At 45.6% G+C, this 21,277-nt stretch overlaps 1 protein-coding gene across 2 annotated transcripts in view; it reads left to right on the plus strand.

Annotated features, from left to right (window-relative positions):
* Window positions 1–21,277, plus strand: part of LOC142924582 (uncharacterized) — a 135,213-nt gene that overhangs the window by 18,790 nt on the left and 95,146 nt on the right. For both annotated transcript variants that reach the window (XM_076067086.1, XM_076067085.1), the window contains exons 2-3: window positions 839–898; window positions 5,452–5,511. In XM_076067086.1, coding sequence (XP_075923201.1) covers window positions 839–898; window positions 5,452–5,511 — 120 coding nt within the window. The remainder of the gene's footprint in view (window positions 1–838; window positions 899–5,451; window positions 5,512–21,277) is intronic.

Raw genomic sequence — 21,277 nt, forward strand, 5'->3', positions numbered from 1 at the left:
GGTCTGCGTTACCGCGCCCTTACAAACTGCACACGAATTGATGCAAATAATATCACGTCGCGGTCTGATTTTTGCTCGCAAGTTTCAGATTTACTGCAATACACCCGTCCTTGGACGGGCAAAAGGCTAGTTCACATATATTTCATAATAAGGTTCACTGTTTAATATCGATTCTTAATTGTATTTTGTCGTTTTTCAAAGAGTTTCTTCTGAATTGTGTTTTATTACAAATGTTGCCGTTTTTTTTTTTGCTGAAATTATTTTAACAACTAGTACGTTAAATTTTGATTTAAAGCTTTCGTGACTGCAGTAATTCATATTCTTAGTTTTTTCGGTAAAGTCACGTTGAAGGGAAACAACAAAATAATAAAATATATATAAAACAATAAAAAATTCTCACGACGTTTCGACCATAACTCAAACGTCGTGAGAATTTTTTATTGTTTTATATATATTTTATTATTTTGTTGTTTCCCTTCAACGTGACTTTACCGAAAAAACTAAGAATATAACTAGTACGTTGACAAAAGTGACTGCTGCGATAGCCAGGTGGCTCAGAGGTCAGAGTGCTGAGCTGGCACCACTGAAGTTCCTGGATTTAAATTGAGGTCTTGGCCATCTGTGATTAAAATTGTGTTCTCAAGTCTCACAGCCTGCTCACCGATAACACAATCGGAATGAAATTGGTTCAACCGAAAAAAGAATGAAGACTGCACTTACGTTAACGGGCCACACCACGTCGTGCCGTATCACAGCAGCATTAATAGGCATTTCTCTAACAGCAGGCAGTCGTCCGTTAAGACTAAAGGGTGGGGGATGTCTGTCTTTGTGCCTGCAGACAGAAGAGACAAAGAGGAATGCCTTTCTACCATCCTGGAAGAGCCAGAAGACATGCGAGGTGAGGACAGAACACGCTCTTCGCGGGTCGCAGCACTTTTCTCTGCTTCTTCCCTCGCAATGCGCGACTTTAAAGTTGCCTCCCAATCCGCTGTTTCCCCAAGCTCTTAAAATCTTTCTCAGATGGGGCAGCGAGCCCATTCCCCATCTTTCTATCCCCTGCTTTTCATAGCCCTTTTTGCTTATGTTGACGGTGTGTTTACGTATTGACTTAAAACTTTCGTGACTGCAGGAATTCATATTCTGTGGTTCTTTCGGTAAAGTCACGTAGATATGAAACATAATAATAGAAATAAAGTGAATGCAAATATCACGGTGTGTTTACGTGCGTCACAACGTGGTGTATCGGGGCCGCAAATTGCCTAAAAAAACCTTGCTCAGCTCAAGAAACATGTTACAGCTTTACCTAAAGTACACATTTGACGGTGCTGTTTGTTTCCGGCCTCTCAATTGTTTTTGGACCTTTTTGGGCCTCTGCTCAAACTGTGTGAAGTAAAAAAAAAGCCCCACATCGTTCCCACTAATCGGCTTGTTCAGTATATCCGCCGCTTCTCCCCTTCTAGCCACCGACCCGCAGCTCGACCAAGGGCTTTCCTTTATTAGGGAAAGGCGATTGTAATGTGTTGTCATCATGCGTGCCATACGTCAGCACTCTACCCCTATTAGATAGCCTTGCGTAATTCCTACGTTGCCTTGTGCCGTGAACTTTCCCACTTTAAATTCGTGGCATCATAGCGGGGTGATGTCATGAACTCAATTAATTGTTTAATTGCCTTTTGATGGTTTACATGGTTTTGAACAAAGTGGCTCTAATCAATGTTTTGTCCGCATGGAAATGAGTTTTGGCAGTTCCTGTCCAATCCATTTAAACATCGGAATATGATTTTCTATAATTTATATCATCGCCAACTCACACTGAAATTGTACTCGGCCTGCCATTTGTACAGGATTGATAAAATGGATACCACTTTGTGGTAAGTCACTAGTGCAGTGGCTCTTCTGTGGATGGATTGGGTCATACCATATCAATGTGGAGTTTCCAGCACTTTGCTTCCATTGGAAATCAACACGGCCAAATCCCCATTTGGGCATTGCTGCTTCCTTCACGATGGAGAACTTAGTGGACAATCATACGTTATCACGAATAATAATATTGCAAATCATTTTCAAACATGGGCTATTGCGAAGTGTGTTAATCACTCCGCCCCTGGCCCACCCTATGCCACGTTAATTGATAGAACTAGGAATGTCTCCCGAGAGAAAACTTGCCACATTTGATGTGACGGGTCATGAGCCCTGTTGTAGACATGCTCGCGTGCGCACATCCAATGTTTTTAGGATTTCTGGAGGACTACGACTAAATTCATGCACATTCTACTTCATTGTTATTTCAGTGTTTATTTTAAACGTTCATGCTGAGCCATGGCTTGCCATAGCCAAGCCCATTTTCTACATGGCCTGGGGGAAATGTAAAAAAATACGGGCAAGTTTGTGAGCCCATGCCACCTTGATGCCAAAAAGCGGCATGAGATCCTTTATGTACTACAGTGCTCTGGCAATAAATGCTAAAGTGGTCATGCTTTGATATTGCAAGGTGATGGCCTATCAGTCCGTTGTCTTCATAAATGCCTCTGAGTAATAATGTTCTTATAGCAGTGGAGAGAAAATGAACGGGACTCCAGCTGGTTGACAAAACGTTTTATTTTTTAAATAGCAGCATTTTGGCAAGTTTAATTTGTAATTCTGAGAACTAAAGTGATATTTGTGATGAGTAACTCTGCATGTGTGAGGACCTATGCAGTATGGATGATAGCATTTTTAATGACCTGCCAGACCTGAATAAATTAATTATCAGCTGTGAAGATCAATGAGCGTTTAGATTTGATTCTGGACACGTGGGACCTCATCTGTCCTCCTAAAACGCAGACAGCTCGGCAAAGCTGTCTGCTGAGAATTGTATCTCTTCATGAATGTTCTCCGTGTGCTGTTCTGGCCCGAGTCACACGTCCAGCTTTAATGTGAGAATCCAGTCCATGGTACAAGAAACTCCGACAACGAGAGCGACGATTACAGTATGAATCCACAGGAAAATTCACAGAAAATGATCACCCTATCCCTCTCTATATTATCCTTTGTAGTGCTAAAAACAACAAAATATATATTTAAAAAAACATGTTATTAAAGTTACAAATTTATTTATACGTTTTTACAGACTAACACTTATAACCCAATGCCCCACGTTAGTTTAGCTGCCAGTATTCTTTAGAAAAGTGTTCCAATGTTTTGAGCAATTTCCTGCCTTCAGAGTTATATACAGTGAGGGAAAAAATACTTGATCCCCTGCTGATTTTGTACGTTTGCCCACTGACAAAGAAATGATCAGTGTATAATTTGAATGGTAGGTTTATTTGAACAGTGAGAGACAGAATAACAACAAAATCCAGAAAAACGCATGTCAAAAATGTTATAAATTGATTTGTATTTTAATAAGGGAAATAAGTATTTGACCCCTCTGCAAAACATGACTTAGTACTTGGTGGCAAAACCCTTGTTGGCAATCACAGAGGTCAGACGTTTATTGTAGTCGGCCACCAGGTTTGCACACATCTCGGGAGGGATTTTGTTCCACTCCTCTTTGCAGTTCTTCTCCAAGTCATTAAGGTTTCGAGGCTGACGTTTGGCAACTCGAACCTTCAGCTCCCTCCACAGATTTTCTTTGGGATTAAGGTCTGGAGACTGGCTAGGCCACTCCAGGACCTGAATGTTCTTCTTCTTGAGCCAATCCTTTGTTGCCTTGGCCGTGTGTTTTGGGTCATTGTCATGCTGGAATACCCATCCACGACCCATTTTCAATGCCTTGGCTGAGCGAAGGAGGTTCTCACCCAAGATTTTTCGGTACATGGCCCCGTCCATCGTCACTTTGATACGGTGAAGGTGTCCTGTCCCCTTAGCAGAAAAACACCCCCAAAGCACAATGTTTCCACCTCCATGTTTGACGGTGGGGATGGTGTTCTTGGGGTCATAGGCAGCATTCCTCCTCCTCCTCCAAACACGGCGAGTTGAGTTGATGCCAAAGAGCTCCATTTTGGTCTCATCTGACTACAACACTTTCAGCCAGTTGTCCTCTGAATCATTCAGATGTTCATCGGCATACTTCAGACGGGCATGTATATGTGCTTTCTTGAGCAAGGGGACCTTGCGGGCGCTGCAGGATTTCAGTCCTTCATGGCGTAGTGTGTTACCAATTGTTTTCTTGGTGACTGGTCCCAGCTGCCTTGAGATCATTGACAAGATCCTCCCGTGTAGTTCTGGGCTGATTCCTCACCGTTCTCATGATTATTGCAACTCCACGAGGTGAGATCTTGCATGGAGCCCCAGGCCGAGGGAGATTGACAGTTATTTTGTGTTTCTTCCATTTGCGAATAATCGCACCAACTGTTGTCACCTTCTCACCAAGCTGCTTGCCAATGGTCTTGTACTCCATTCCAGCCTTGTGTAGGTCTACAATCTTGTCCCTGACATCCTTGGAGAGCTCTTTGGTCTTGGCCATGGTGGAGAGATTGGGATTTGATTGATTGCTTCTGTGGACAGGTGCCTTTTATACAGGTAACAAGCTGAGATTAGGAGCACTTCCTTGAAGACTGTGCTCCTAATCTCAGCTCGTTACCTGTATAAAAGACATCTGGGAGCCAGACATCTTTCTGATTAAGAGGGGGTCATATACTTATTTCCCTCATTAAAATGCAAAACAATTTATAACATTTTTGACATGCGTTTTTCTGGATTTTTGTTCTTATTCTGTCTCTCACTGTTCAAATAAACCTACCATTAAAATTATAGACTGATCATTTCTTTGTCAGTGGGCAAACATACAAAATAAGCAGGGGATCAAATACTTTTTTCCCCTCACTGTATAGGATCGTGGGCTCAATATCGTCTGTTGCAATAGCCTCATGATGTTTTCAAGGCTCGTCAAGGGTTTGCTCACAGGAGGGGATGAGAGCGAGGGGCTATCTCCCTTAACGGAGTACAATTGGTTTTATTGAACGGATTACATCTGGGATATGTCAAGTCCGGCCCGGCTTGGGTCACTGGTAGAGCGGCGAGAGCGTGACGGGAATCGCAGTGAAGGGAGGTCCCCGAATCGCCCAGCACCACAAGCCAGGACGCATCACCCCTAGCGCACGATGCGGTCGCCACATCGCGCGCTTCCAGACGCGCTTCTGTGGCCGTCTGGAACGCTCTTCCTTCCGATATTCGGAAGCCGCTGGAGCTATGCGCTATTAAATCATCTATATTGACAACTCTTTTCTTGAGAACTGCTTCTTGTTTTTAAGTTTGTTAACCCCCCCCCCCATGCACCTTCGATCAGCACGGTCGGCTATGTACGGTGCGAAAGAAGTTCAACGTACACACAGTACATACATCGCTTGACCCGTTCTGACCACGGCACATGGCTCCTTTCACCCTCCCCACCGTCCCTGCTGCTGCCACTGCTGTTTGCTACTGCTGCTCGCAAATGCCATCGCTCCTCCGCGGGATGACCCCGGGCAGGCTACTCGCAGGATGGAGAGGCTGGGACAGCTCGCAGCCAAGCTCAGGAAGACAGCTCAGGTAAAGGCAATTTACACTGAATAATAATAAAATACACGTGACATTCACACCGTTCTTATATCTCAAGGTGAGCATGAAGGCGCTGTGTTTCACAGACGAATATAGTCTGCCAGTTGGGGGCGATGTCGCCACGTGTGTTTACTTTGCGGGTACATTTTCTTTTTTGGACCATGACGCCGGCACACGTGGGCCTACTTAATTTTTTCCTCATAGCATCACGTGATCTTTTGACGTCCCCTCTAATGCAGACGGCACTTATTATTGGGTCAATGAGCCGCAGTATTAATCGGGGCGGCCGCCGAGCTCGAACCCGCGAACCTCTGCAACAAGCGGCGGATGTGCCGCCCCCACAACTTGCCTGCTTTGTGTCCAGGGTGGCGGGGCGTCGGTGAGTGGAGAGTGCTATGGCAAGGGGGGGGGGGGGGGGCTTTGAGTCTGGATTAGTTTACGTGTGGCTGATGCAGCCTTTGCAAGCATTACAAATGTACAACTTACACTAAGATATTCTGCGTAAAACATCGCCATTGGGAAGACAATGACGACCTGGCGTGGTGTTGGCCACCTACCCCCACGTGTGCCGTGCCAGCCTTCATCGGTGCGACTCGCGAACAGCATTTGCCCCAACAGTCTGTTCGGGCTATACGGGGGATTTTTGTCTTTGTGCATGAGCTTACAACGCTTCTCAAAACCAAGCAGTAACTCTAGCCCAGATAAGAAGTGGCCAATTGAGCAGCACGTGTGATGCCTTGCAGGAGATCTGAGAAAACAAGTAAGTCGCATATAATGAGTGCAAATCATTTCATATGTAAGTGCATCTCGTTCCTACTGTTAAATACTTCTTTTCACCTGCAGATTAATGCTTGGGTCAACACGCTATTATTTGGTGATTGCATTCATACGTAGCGGGGTTTATTTATTTGTTGTTCCGTGTGCATTCACTGCCTGATTTCGCTCCTGTTATCAAGCTTATTTTTAGACCACTTAACACCCGCATTCGTGGCACTCATGGGCCGGTACAGCACAGGTGAGAAAAGTGTAATTACTGCCTGTGCGAGATAACACTGCATACATTTTTTTTAATTCCCCACCGAACTCAGGATTTCCGTTCGTGATTTCGATTCGTGTCATGGATAAGTCAACGAGTAGACACATTATTCGACCTGTTTGGTGTTGACACTGAGCATGGCATATTTATTTATTTTATTTCCCATAATGCTCCACTGTATTGCTCAGGTGAGTTATATTGTTAACAATGTCCATGAGTTGTAAAGTATATTTTTTTCTGGAGGGTCTTGCTTGGAATATTTGGTCCGTTTCTCGTAGGAGGACGCTGGAGCGTCCACCGATAACGCTCGTAAATCCACACATACCGGTCATGAACCTCCTCACTACACTGCCACCTGGTGGCCACGTCATAGCCTTGGAGATTAGGAATCCCTCAAGCTCTCAATGATCTCCTAACCGCCAACTGCACCTCCTGATCACTGTATTTTCAGGCGGGTGCCACCACGCCCGAATAAACGATCTTCTCTGATTACACATTCGAACATCATTCAGCAGATCTCTTCCCGAGCACCGAACTGACCTGTTGCTTATTTGACCACTTCCCAAGTGGACTGGAATTACTGTTCAGCCTTGAGAAGCATCGGATGCCTACCTACTAACACGCTTTTGTCGTCGTGCGTTCCTGCGACTTGAGTATTTTGCTGGTTTTTTCATGGATTTTCTGTTTGCACAGTCACATAGAAAGATGTTTTCTTGTTCGTGTTTTTAGTTTGTTGTGGTTGCACCCGATTCAAGAGCCGAATGGCTCACAGGGCTATACCAAATAAATGAACTAGAAATAAAATAAACTGGAAACTGGAGTGTCGATCATAGATCGGTGTCGCCACCCGCAGGACTCTTCGTCCTCTTAAACATTCGCTATTCCCTCTGGGCTCACGGGAGCCCTGTGCACAGACGGCATTTGCGACGGGCACCGAGTGTCTGTCCCCGTGTCACCTGTCTCTTGGTGGCTTAGGGCAAGGCAAGAGAGGGATGGTATGTGACTGAACGACGTAGCCAAATTTAGCTTTTTTTGCCCGTCCGAGGTTGTTGTTATTGTTGTTGTCATGTGAGAACGTTGCGTGCTCTGGCCACTGTGGTGTGCCTATGCCGACCTGCTCGCTCGCATGGGCTCAGTGGGATTGCCTTGGGGCTTTATGCGTTCGGCTCCGTGGAATTCTGATGTCTTGCCGATGTGGTGACCTGCAGAGCGGAGGTGAGCGGGATGTGGGGGAGGGCGGATTGAGGGCTGGCGCTGGTCACAGCCTTTGAGCTTAATAACCAGTCTCGCTTGAGCCCCCGACGAAGCGGGCTGGCTAGAAATCTGCGGAAGCTGTAAGCGCCATATGTGACATGAACCCTTTCCCGTTCTGAGATGTCTGCAAGTTGCAGGGTGGGTTCCGTTCACCGCTGAATCTCGGAACACGCAAGCGGTTAGCGCAGCGCCATGGTTTTAAAGACATTGTACTCACCACAGAGAACTGTAGCGACACGACCACATTCTATTATAGCTGGTGCCAAACTGTGCCACACGCCCTCTCCACATGGCCTTGTGGGAGCCTCGGAACTGCTAAAGTAATTTGAGTTATTTGAGTTTTTTTTCCCCAATTCCATTCCGATCACATACACGTACGTCATCGGAACAGAATTGGAAGAAAATCTGATGGCGTACAAGTCATCGGAATGGGAAAGGGTTAAGGGAAGCTCTATGTTCAGCGCCCCGTGAGTTTTCCAGCCAGTCTGATCAAACAGTCAAGTCAGAGTGTCTCTTGGAGCTGCAAGGAAAACCCCATGGGATGGTACCACTAATTTGTTTTGGCAGCTTTCTAGCCCATTGATGGGCATTGTACATTATACATTCCATTGGCAGGGTATAGTTGTCATGAGAATGATTAGAAAAAAGTCAATAATTATCATGCTTCGTTTACCTAGAAAAGCCATGCTGGGCCTCAAGGCCTCTTTGAGCAGTTCGTGATGTTACGTGATGATATTGGACTACGCAGAGGAAACCCGTGCATATGAGACGATCACAAGGCTCTGCACAGATATAGAGGCAATTAACCTGCTGTACTGCTTCCCACAGGCACCTTGTTGCCCTGTAGTTGGTCATCTGTCATGAATTATGTGATGTTGATTCACTATTCCGTCTTCAGGTGGCTGCATTGCAGGCAGGGGCGGAGCCAGGATTTTGACTTTTGGGGGGGGGGGGGGCTGACTTCAATATTCTGAGATATCCAGTGTTTATGTTTTCCAATGGGCGCCACAAATGTATAAAACAAATTTTATTGGATTTGAACGCGGAGTTTATTAATAGGTGGGAGCCGCTGATGTGGCTAATAAGTTCCATAAGTTCGAAAGGCTGCCGCTCAAGCAGCCTGCAGGGCAGCGCACAAGGTGGCAGCCTGCAGGGCAGCACGAGGTGGCAGCCTGCAGGGCAGCACAAGGTGGTAGCCTGCAGGGCAGCACACAAGGTGGTAGCCTGCAGGGCAGCGCACAAGGTGGCAGCCTGCAGGGCAGCACACAAGGTGGCAGCCTGCAGGGCAGCGCACAAGGTGGCAGAGGTACATCACGAGTGATGTACCTCTGCGTAGTCACATGCTAACTCTTTCACCGCAGCTGTTATGGTTGTAGCATAAGCGTAGAGTAAATTGCGCATGAGTATTCCAGCATGCTTTCCTTGAGAAGTGGAGAACATTCTCCCCAGTGGAAGTTCGTCTTGCCCCAGGATGCCTGCCCTTGCTGGACACACATCACCACACCCTTAAGATTAACCTTGAGATTCCTGGCCAAGCATTTGGATGTGTGGGTGCCCTATCGACGTTTGATGTTGCTATGGATGCGAGTGTCGTGGGGCCAAGTTGTGCACGACTGGGTATTTTGAGGCCCTGCCAGATGCTTGATCCTCCAGTCATGTATGACCCTTTCTAAGGTCTCGTCACACACACACGTACACTCTTTCCCAATCACATTGTTTTGTTGCTTGAGTTTCTGGCTTTGTTGGTCTGCAATTTCATTGTCCACTTTTCCGTTCGCTCACCGCATTCGTTTATTTGGTCCATATTTTTGATTAATAGGGATTGGGGGTTTCTCATTGTCCTGGGATGGGCCATAAAATCCGACTTGTCTAATGCCCTAAGCCTGAGCACATGCACAATGCACATTTCCGGGCAATTACCCAACGGGGAATGCCGCCTTGCATAGCTGTCATGCTGCAGCAAATCAACAACCACATTCTCTGCGTGGGGAAAAAACACGAGAGAAGACCAATGACTTCAGCCTGAAATATATGTCCAGGTCTTCCTCATCGAACCCGACTCGAATCGCCAGGCACGTGGTAGTTTTCCCCTTCTGTTTCCGATTTACGCCGGTTCTGTGGTCTCATGTCTGTATGTAATTGTGACAGATTTTTGTAATCTGCCGGGGAAAGAAAAAAAACCGGAGCAAAGGGGCTTTCTTCTTAATCAAAAAGGGTCACGCGTGTTTCTGTACGTCGTTTGCACAGCGCAAATCCCATTCTGACTTGACGACATGTGCAGTACTGGCCCGTCTATTCGTGTGGCGGCGAGGATGTGGGCATATTCATGGTGGTCCAAAAGTCCGGACACACAGGGTTACTTGCATCCCACTGGGATTTTTGCACATAGCGTTGGTGTACGGTGCTCTTTCAGGAATATTTTGATGTTTTTTTCCTGGATTTTCTGTTTGCACAGTCACATAGTCACTTTAAGATGTTTTCTTGTTCATGTTTTTGTTTCTTGCGGTTGCACCCGATTCAAGAGCCGAATGGCTCACAGGGCTATACCAAATAAATGGAACTGAACTACAGGCGGGTCTGCGGTTTACGACGGTCGGAATGTACGGAGATCCACATTTACGACGTTTATATAATGCCACCATTGATTGAATTACGAGGCGTAATTTTATTTTACGATGCATCTTCCGACACGGCTCCGAACACATTTGAACGAAGCCGGTCTTGGTTTCTGATGTGACTTGGCGTGGAGCTTTTGTTATTCTCAATTTTTTTTGTGTGGATTTTGACCTTTTAAACTCTCTTAAATATGGCTTGGAAAAAGGAAAAACACACCAGCTCGTGATGTTTCTACAGTTTATACTGTCTGTGGGTTTCCAGGAATGCTTGGTGTCGGCAGAAGCGGGGATTGCCTGTGTTTCATTTATTTTAACAAATGTTCAAATTGACTTCCATTAATATTAACGCCTGCATGTATTATCTTTTAAATGAGTGTAGGACTTTTTTTTTACATTACAGGTGTAATCTTTGAACATAAATCAATTATGTTTCGTCTCAATTCATTCAGGAAAATGAAAAATATATGAATAATGACCATAAATACAATAGTAACTAAAAGAATAAACAATGTTTTTGTGCCAGCGTTAACATGAATGTAAGAATTATTTGTCCTAACTTTTGGGGCAGCCTGTATTGTAAGTTCTTTTTTTTTTCTAACGAGAACACTGCCAAACTGAATGTCATTTGAATGTTTCAGTGCAGTTTTTGTTTTGCCAATTTGTGAGTGAAGATATTATTTTGGTTCCCATTTTCAGGCACCGTGTAAGTTTTAAATGCAAATGTAACTGAAAGTGCATTAAATTGTCTTTTTTTTATATAGTTTCAGTGGTTGTTAAGTACGCAACAAAAATGCTCACTTGTTGCCTTGACAATAACTTTGACAATCCACGCGAAACCTGTGGACGTTCTTGCAAAGCGTTCGTTCGCGTTTACCCGGGGGTTGTTCTACATTGCGGTTGACAATAAACGAGCAAGCCACAGCGTCGCCGGCACTTGCAGTAGACGGCGGCAAGTGGAGCGGACGCTCGCTGCTGCAGTCGTAGTTTCTAGACCGCAATGATTGCCGCAGTGACAGCAGCTGTGGTGGTGGTGGGGGGGGCCGTGAGGATGAAGCCGCCTCTCCAGCCCAGTGCCGAACGCCACTCTGGGCCCTGCAGCTGTGAGCCCCTTGCCCCGCTTCGTCTCTTGCCGTTGGCTCGTATTTTTAGAGTCTGCGCTTGTTTCTCGTTCCGACGCCTCCGCTCCCCTCCTCCTTCCCGATCGATGTCTCATCCCATGCAACACTTGGTTGCATTGCATTTATTAAGAGGGATTGTTTGTGCATGTGTAGATCTTTAGTTTCGGTAAGGGTATGAAATGTCATCCGATTCGGCACGGTCTAAGCTCTCTGCTCTGACACAAGGGAGGTGGGGGGGGGGATACGAGCCTGATGAGGCATGCGTAACGATTAATTGATTCTTTGGTTAAAAGTGATTCTTAAGCTTTACACACTATGCGAAGCTTTTTCCAATGTTATCCTCGTGTATGTTTAGGCTAACGTAACATGAGATAGACCAAGCAAGACGTGCAGTGCAAAGGAAACGGTGTGCAATGCGAAATATAATTGTTTCAGAAATCTTTAACCCAAATCTTTAAAATGTACCAAATGGCCAGAGAGGTGAATCATTAGATTTCTACTCCTCGCCATTGTCGTCCGCCAAGCATGGTGGCACAAGTTTGTAATCCGCCGACTTGGAGGCAAGGTTGGTGGGTCATGCGAAGATGGGAGCTATTAATTGCATAAGATCTGCAGAACAATGCTTTTGGTTGCAGAATAGCAAGGAGGATTCGGGCATGCCAGCTGTGTGGAGTTTTGAGTTTTCTCTGCGCGAGTTTTCTCCGCGCACTCTGGTTTCATACTGCGCACGTACAAATGTTCAAAACACAACTGGCCAGACATCGCCACAACGAGCCACTTGCAAAGGAGCATTGAGACGTATCGCAGCTTTGCTGGGCAAATGAGAGAATAATTTCTCAGCTGGCGGAATCCAATGAGTTGTAAAGCTCTTTTTCACTGATGTCCAGTATTCACTGAGGTATGAAGGCCTTCGCACACCGCTTTCATCCCTCACGGCCCTGCGATGGCACGGTCCATCTCAATCCCGAACATGAGCTTATCTCGTCGCTCAATCTCCACGGTCGGTGTCCTCGTGGCTGCGATATCTCGTGCTGCCTGGCAGTCCACCAGTCTATGTCCAGCGGCCATCGTTCCTTCTGGCAAATTTGTCTCCGATTTTTTGGCAGTCACATGATGTCTACCAATTTGTGTTTGTTTGCTTGATAAATGTGACCCTTTTTCTGCACCAGTGTAATGTCAAACATTTGTTCTCCATCCACAATGAGATTGAGAAGACCTCGTTCGGAAAAGAACCAATCATCACTCAAATCCAAATGGCAGTGACAGCTCAGACTAAACACTGAGACCGTGCCGTATATAATTTGACTCATTGTTTTAAATGATTGGAAATATGTACAGATATTAAATTAAGCTCACTTTGATTTAAAGCTTTCGTGACTGCAGTGATTCATATTCTTTGTTCTTTCGGCAAAGTCACGTTGAAGGGAAACAATAATATATATATAAAACAGTCGAAACGTCGTGAGAATTTTATTGTTTTATATATACTTTATTATTTTATTGTTTCCCTTCAACGTGACTTTACTGAAAGAACCGAGAATATTAAGCTCACTTGTTTAATTGTTTTATGTTTAACGCAGCACGGCAGTTTGTAGTGTTAACAATGGTGCAATGACTTGCTAATTTAACCCAGAAGGAAATGTGTAACATTCTAGTTGTGTTTTAAAATGAGTACTTGGTGCGGTGTGTAATCATCACCACGAGGGAGACAAAAGCGGTCAGGAATGGTGCTGGCCACCCACCCGCTCGTGTGCCGTGCCGGCCTTCATAGGTGCTACTCGCTATAACAGCACTTGCTCGAACAGTCTGTCAAGGCTATCTGGGGGGTCTTTGTCATGTCTACGGTGTATTTTAATCTGATTTGATTGCAGCTCAAGGAGACTATTGAATTAATTCCACGCTTGTGGACTAGGATCTCCGACGATCCTTCAAGTCAAGTTTTGATGGATTACAACGCTTTCTGCACAGCCGATCCAATCAGACGCGACAGAATTACGGTGCTTTTATCTGCAAGATGGTGCTTTTAAACGTGCCGCATTCCAATTCATAGTCGTGTTTCAGCACGGATGTTCCTTCCCCTTATCGGATCTGAAAGCCCCATCTGATAAGTCCGTGTCAACCTTGCCATTCTGCCAAATGTGACCAAAATTAATACCGTGCATTTGACCAGGGTTAAAAACCCGGCACACTGCAGTGCACACGCCCGCTTCTTGGTTAATGTGAACTTGAGCACTGCGCAACAATGGCGGCAATAACAGATGCGTTGTGGGCCACGTTCGCAAGTTGCAGGGGGGCGGCGGTGCTGATGTGCTGCAATGGTTGGCACACTGATTTTTTTTGTAATGCAAGGGGTGGTCGGTTCCACCTCCCCGAGTGACAGTTTAAGCAATGGGGACGTTTCATAACCCACCCCACCCCTGCTGCCCCCTTCTTCACCCAGCCGTATGAATGGGCACACCACAGATAGTCGATTGGCAGGTTAAAAGTGTGGGTGACCTCTTCCGTGGTGTCGTGTGGCGAGCCTCGAAGAGTAGGCAACAAAAAAAACAATCCGTAGAGGGGCTGTCCTGAATGCCTCCAAAACCAAGGTGCTATGCTTCTCACCGGGACTAAAGCAGGAAGTTATTTTTCCCCAATTACATTCCTTGAATAATTATTTAAATAGAGCAAGTCAAGATCTATAAGTATCTTGGGGTCATGCTGGATTCAAAACTGAATTTTGAAGATCACATTGATTATATTGGTAAAAAGACAAAAATGAAAATTGGTTTTCTGTATCGACACAAGCACTGCTTCCCCCCTATGTTCCGTTTAGAATTGATAAAAGCTACCATACTGCCTCTCCTTGATTACTGTGACATCGTGTATAAATCAGCCCCAAGTACTGTACTGAAGAAGCTTGATTCCATCTATCACTCGGCCTTAAGATTTGCATTTAACTGCCCATATAGGACTCACCACTGTGATCTCTACATTTGGTCAAACTTAACATCTCTTAATGTTCGACGGCTTGTGCACCAGATCTTATTTATTCACGATGTACTTACAAAAAAATCCGCAGACTACCTACTGCATCTCCTCTCTGTTTCAAAGAACAAATTTGACCTCAGGTCTTCGCTCATTTACCAGCTTCAAATTCCCTATTGCCATACAAAAACCGGAGGAAGGGCCTTTGCTATTGATGCCCCCAGGGTCTGGAATTGCCAATAAACTGCAACTTGAATCACTACCTATGAGATCTTCACTCAAAACTGCTCTAGAGCAGTTGTACACCCTTAGCTGCCACTGCTATTCAGTGGCCTAAAATATGGCTCTAGGGTTTGGTGTTATAATTTATTTGTGTAGTTTATTGTTAAAAATTCGGTCACAGTCCCTATGATCACTGTTACATTGCATTTATGGCTTTTATTTTGGTGATTTCGAAAACGTTTTTTTGGTTGGGCCATGTTTTTGTTTATTGTAGTACGGAGTTAGACTGATGGCCTAAATCTTAGTTGTCTTGTGGTTGTTGTTGTTTGACTTGCATCCCACTGGGATTTTTGCACACAGCGTTGGTGTACGGTGCTATTTCAGGGATATTTTGATGGTTTTCCTGGATTTTCTGTTTGCACAGTCACATAATCACTTTAAGATGTTTTCTTGTTCATGTTTTTGTTTGTTGCGGTTGCACCCGATTCAAGAGCCAAATGGCTCACAGGGCTATACCAAATAAATTGTTATAACAACACTCCTACAACGTCAGATTGCAGCGCCACATTAAATACGCACTACAATGACAATAGTTTAAAGCGATTTGAAGCACGTTTTATTTTCAAAATGGAAATATGGTTGGGGGGGGGCAGAGCTTTGTGACGTCATATTTGAGGGGGGGGTCTAACTTTTTGTGATGCCGTGTGACGAGGTGGGGGGAAAAAATCGTCCAAAATCGCGTGACGTCATTTATGGACGGCCCCTTTACCTCTGTCACCACCTCGCGCGTTGACGAAGCGGCTGAAGCTCGTTGCCTTGGCAAAATCGTTGCGTCGTGGTTGATGGAGGAGTCCGTGGGTTTGTGGGAAAAATCGAGAAACCGGAACAATGGCCAGTGGGTCATTTGAGCCCAGAGTGCGTACAGTATTCAACACAACCCAAAATCCATTATTTTGTCGTGAATGTCTTTTCGCCACTGGTTGTGTGTATCTCCATATATATAAAAGGCAAAGTTGTGAATGTGTGTCTGTTCAAAATGTTTAGCGTACTTCCCGACATGCAACAGACTTGAAATTTGCCATGTGGGTACTTTCCAGACTGTACACCATGCAAAAAGTATTAAAATACACTTTATTTATTTTTTGGGGGGGGGGGGGGAGCTCAATAATGCATTTATTTTTATTGCACGGCAAGTGAGCTGTGACGTCAAATCTGTCACGTGACCCTCGCATGTGGAAGCGTAACGCATTGTAGTGTAGCGGTTAGCGCTACGCTGTGCTACGAACCCGGCGACCCGAGTTCAATTCCCGCTCACGGCCACCACCGGTGACGATTATTTTAACCGGTCCTGGGCCTCCCCTAGGTCGACTCAGCCTCAAACGAGTAACTGCTGTGGTGTGAACATCGCCACTGGGGAGACAAAGGCGGCCGGGTGTGGTGAATCCAAGTCCCGGGCGAAGCCGGGTAGTACAGCTAGTTTAGATATAAAGCACTTCCAGTATTTCATGCCTTTTATATGTCTGGGTCATCAATTGCTTTCCGCTCGACCTGGATAATGTGAGAACAATTGGAATATCACTCGCGACAACAGCACCCTTGCATATAAAAAGAAATAGGTTGACAATAAGATTGTGATGACATGATTGTGATAATAAGAATGTGATCATGTTTCGATTGTATGATTGTGGTATGATTGTGATAATGAGGGTAGGGGGGAGCGTTGTGTGTGTGCAGTGGTCTGCACTCTGCTCTGTAAACCCGTTAACTTGAGCAGTCCGAGTTTCATTCCCAGCCACGGCTACCATCATTGATGAACGATACCTGAAGCAATTCTGCCATTGATACACTCCCTCCCCTCAGCATTTCACCAGTAGCGAGTGATATTATCTCAACTGGTCCTAGGCAAAAAGACAAATACTAAGATCCCCCGCATAGCCTTAACAGAGTGTTGGGGCAAGTGCTGTTAGCGAGCAGCTATGAAGGCCGGCACAGCACACGAGGGGGTGGGTGGCCAGCACCACGCCCGACCGCCTTTGTCTCCCCAGTGGCGATGTTTACACACTGCACCAGGTACTCATTTGAGGCTGAGTCGAACTAGGTGAGGCCCAGGACCGGTTCAGATAATCGTCACTGGTGTTGGGCTTGAGCGGGAATCAAACCCGGGTCGCGAGGTTCGTAGTGCAGCGTAGCGCTAACCGCTGCACCACCGCTCCCCACTGCTCCTAGGCACCCTCCCTTTCACCCACCCAAACTGACCAGCGTGATGAAGTATGGTCGAACAACTCCCTTGACTGACACGTCATGGTTTGATGCCTTCCTCCGTTGGTGGTTTTACAATGGGTTATGCATGAGTTGCAATTATTATAATGAATTAATAAGATGGTATTCAATACTCTGGACAGATGCATGACTTGAAGCGAATGGACGGCCATTCAGATGAGTAATGCGGCAAGGCTGGCAGAGGAACTCATGCTGCCATTCCTGTGGAGAGAGGACTGCTCTAGGACGATGATACAATGCCCTGGTTTCACATGTATCTTGACTTTAGTCATGGGGAGATGTGCAGTAGGTGGGTTCGTAAGAACATTTGAAACCCGCCCAGTTTCATAGGAAATGAGCCTCGTGTTTAGCCTCTACCTCCGATTATCACGGTTGGCTACGTACGGTGGGAAGACGTCCAACAGATGTACATAATTTTCGATTTAAAGCTTTCGTAACTGCAAGGATTCATCTTCTTTGGTTCTTTCGGCCAAGTCGTGTAGAATGAGAATAAAATAATAAATTGATAAAATAACACAATAATATTCTCACGACGTTTCGGCCACAACACAAGCGGCCTTCATCAGGTGAAGGGACGAGACTGTCTGGAGGACAGTGCTGGAGTGAAAAAGCCACGCTCAGATCGCGACCTTTAAGCTGTGTGAGAAGAAACAAAGCGCCTTGACAAAGGAATTAGCGTAGAATTTAGCATTGAAATGGCTGAGTGATTAGCTTGTGACTGGTCACAGAAATGGCTCTGACTTTAACATAGCTATTTCTGTGACCAGTTACAAGCTAATCACTCAGCTATTTCAATCCTAAATTCTATGCTAATTCCTTTGTCAAGGGGTGCCTCTGCGGATGTGTATGCTTTAACTTTAACATAGCCATTTCTGTGACCAGTCACAAGCTAATCACTCAGCCATTTCAATTCTAAATTCTATGCTTATTTCTTTGTCAAGGCGCTTTGTTTCTTCTCACACAGCTTAAAGGTCGCGATCTGAACGTGGCTTTTTCACTCCAGCGCTGTCCTCCAGACAGTCTCGTCCCTTAACCTGATGAAGGCCGCTTGTGTTGTGGCCGAAACGTCGTGAGAATATTATTGTGTTATTTTATTTTACTAATTTATTATTTTATTCTCATTCTACGTGACTTTACCGAAAGAACCAAAGAAGACGTGCATAAGTTCGACCTACGTCCTCTGCAGCCCTTAACCGGGCACCTCAAGGCTTTCCTTACCTTTCCTCTCCTGAGATCCCTCTCTCTCTCTGTCTCTGTCCAACCATGGACCCTGCCTCCGTCCCGCTTAGCCCTTGCCGTTGCCAAGGGGGAGGACATTTTTCGTCGAAAAAAGTTGGCAGCTGTCCGACGCAGCGTGGACGTCGGCCAGCAGCGTTGTTTGAATTGAATTAACGTTTAGCCGAGTTATTTTAATGGACACAAACTTTGGAAAGCATTCAACCGCTTGATTTCCCTGGCAGAGGAGGGAGACTGTTTGGCCTAAACAGAATAAAGGTTTCTCGCGTGTGTGTGTGTGTGGGGAGCGGTAATGTCCTGGTTAGCGCTACGCTACGCTATGAACCCGGCGACCCGGGTTCGATTCCTGCTCACGGCCAACACCGGTGACGATGATCTGAACCGGTCATGGGCTTCTCCTAGGTCGACTCGGCCTCAAATGAGTACCTGGTGCGGTGTGTAAACATCGCCACTGGGGAGACAAAGGTGGTCGGGCGTGGTGCTTGCCACCCACCCCCTCGTGTACCGTTCCGGCCTACATAGGTGCTCGCTAACCGCACTTGCCCCTACAGTCTGTGAAGGCTACACGGGGGATTCGTGTCTTTGTGCATGGTTGACACGTGACCCCCTGCGAGCCTGTGATGACATGCACAAAATTGGTCGCTTAAAGTGAATCGCGTTGACGCGGTCCGCCCGGTCGCCGGCGGCCACACTTAATGTTGACCGCTGTCAGCTCTGGAAGCAAAATGTTGCGTCTTTTTCTTTTGGATTATCGATATGCGCCAGACGTTTTTTACATTGCGTGAAGGAGCGGTGTCCAGTGTCGGTGAAGAGAGGCTCTTTTTGATGTGGCACCAGCAAGGGTTCTGCCATGCATTTTTTTTTTCTCCTGACAACATATGTTCTGACTGAGAGACTGCCAGAAGGATGTTTCGTCTTTTCACGAATGGTGCCTTTGGGATATAGTTGAAGATAACAATCCAGAAGTCAAAATCTGCAAAGTGTATCAACTGCTGGAAAGCTTTTTGGTGTGGGGATGGTAGCCAGGGCATTGTGTTCTAGGCCAATGCTAGGCCCTAAGTAAGTCGGCTACTCGGGCTACATGTGGCTAAAAACAACATTTCATTACAGTAATGTTCCCTCTAAGCCTCGTTTCCCCTTGCTGATAGGTATGGGCTTCAGTAGGTTTGCAGCAGATGAATGGGTAAATAATTACACAGTAGCCTAGCACAGTAACAGTGTGAGAATGCAAGAAAAGCAAAAGTCTCGAAGTGTTCTTTGAAAATGGAGAAATATGGCCGTCGTAAAAAAAGAGAGCAGCTCCCACAATTAGTCTAATTTTGCACAAAGATCTCTTTGTTTAATTCGTGGGGAAATAAATGAATCTTGCCCCAGCAGTATAGAATGTGCGGGCGTGCGTGCAGGCTATGCCATCAGAGGAGATTTGTCAGAGAGGACAGGATTATTGGCTAGGAAGTGGCTCAGAGGATGAGATAATGTGTGAATCCTGTGCATCCCTTTACACATGATCGGATAGAGATATCGGGTCATCCTTTAAATGTGTTATTTTACATTGCACTGCTCAAGTGTGAGAACTTTGCACGTAAGCTAAACTATACACCTATCAACCGTTAGTTTTACTCAACTTGTCCAGAGCCCTGTGCAAAAAATGCGCACAGTCTGGGTGTGTTTCAATGCCCTTCATTTCCAGGTGAGCGAATATTGGGGTTGATTGTCATTTCCGAGAGGGACCAGGATGCACATTTGAGTGCAGAAACAAAATTGGCCAAGCCAAGACAAAGTGAGATTGACGAAATGGTACGGTTTCAATGCGGTAAAAACGATTAAAAAATGTGTAATTCAATGCAATTCCGAAGGTTGTGAGTTTGTGAAGTGTGCAAACCAATCGTATAAAAATTAAATAAGAGTTAAATATTTAGTGGGACAAAACAAAAGTAAACAAAATCACTTGCTCTTATTTTGTACACAGAGGCTGAGTCTCAAGCTTGTCAGACATGATCTTTGAAGCTTCATGCATGAGCAAAATGAATTCAAAATCACAGTCTGACCCACCTCCATCGTGATGCCACTGAGGTGTGACCCTCTGTAACATTTAACAAGACCACGTCACACTGCGCAGTGCATGCTGAGAGCTGGCACACATTGAATCAGTAGAGCTTGGCGCTTGCTGGGGAATTTGAAAACAGGATTGGTAGCACTAGATCCAGGAGGAGATTGGCCAGTTAATTGGAATTGTTCTATTAAGTAGATCAGATTCCATTAAATCCATTTTGTATTTTATTTAACACCAGGTGATGGCTTAGTTATTGTGAGTGGAACGGCGACACAATGGTTAGCTCACAGCAGTATGAATCCGGTGACCTGTGTTCGATACCCGGCCACGGTTAACATCAGTGACAAGTGATATCCAAAATGGTCTGGGGGAACCCCCCCCCCCAAACTCCCCTTCTTCACTCACCAAGCACAAAGAATCATGGGGAGGGATTCATGCAGCAGTGGGTTGATAGAGGGCAGTTTAAATCGGAGCCCATTGAGAATAACTTTGTTTTTTTCAAGTGAGACAGCAAAATGTTGTTTTAACCTTTTATTTAAATGCACTCTCCCTCTCGTGTCGTAACGGTGGCTGTGCAGGGCAATTACACGGGTGACGGACCAGCCATAAGGTTCAGGGGTCATCTGGTTAGGGGTAACGAGGGCACGAGGAGGCAGGGGAGGTTTGTACGGCAGAGGTCACGTGTAGACCCACATTGGTTCCATTTTGTTTGGAAACCTAATCATTCCTTTCTTCTCAGTCTGTGTCCGGTGATGTCTACCACATGTCGTCTATGTGTGTGAGTGGGCGTGCTTTTATTCATCGTATAATAGAGATCACAGGTGCTGAAGACTATGTAGTATCATGCCACCTGAACCAGTATTGCAGTGTTTTTTACTTGCTTCATTTATTTGAGATTATAGATCCAAGTGTATGGCTGACATTGTCATTATTATAGGCATAGACATTTGACAGAAGCTGGAAGAACCCAATGAGC

Source organism: Petromyzon marinus, chromosome 14 (genome assembly GCF_048934315.1).
Source record: "Petromyzon marinus isolate PM22_M1 ecotype Great Lakes invasive population chromosome 14, UKy_Petmar_22M1.pri1.0, whole genome shotgun sequence".
In the NCBI taxonomy this organism is placed as follows: Eukaryota; Metazoa; Chordata; class Hyperoartia; order Petromyzontiformes; family Petromyzontidae; genus Petromyzon; species Petromyzon marinus.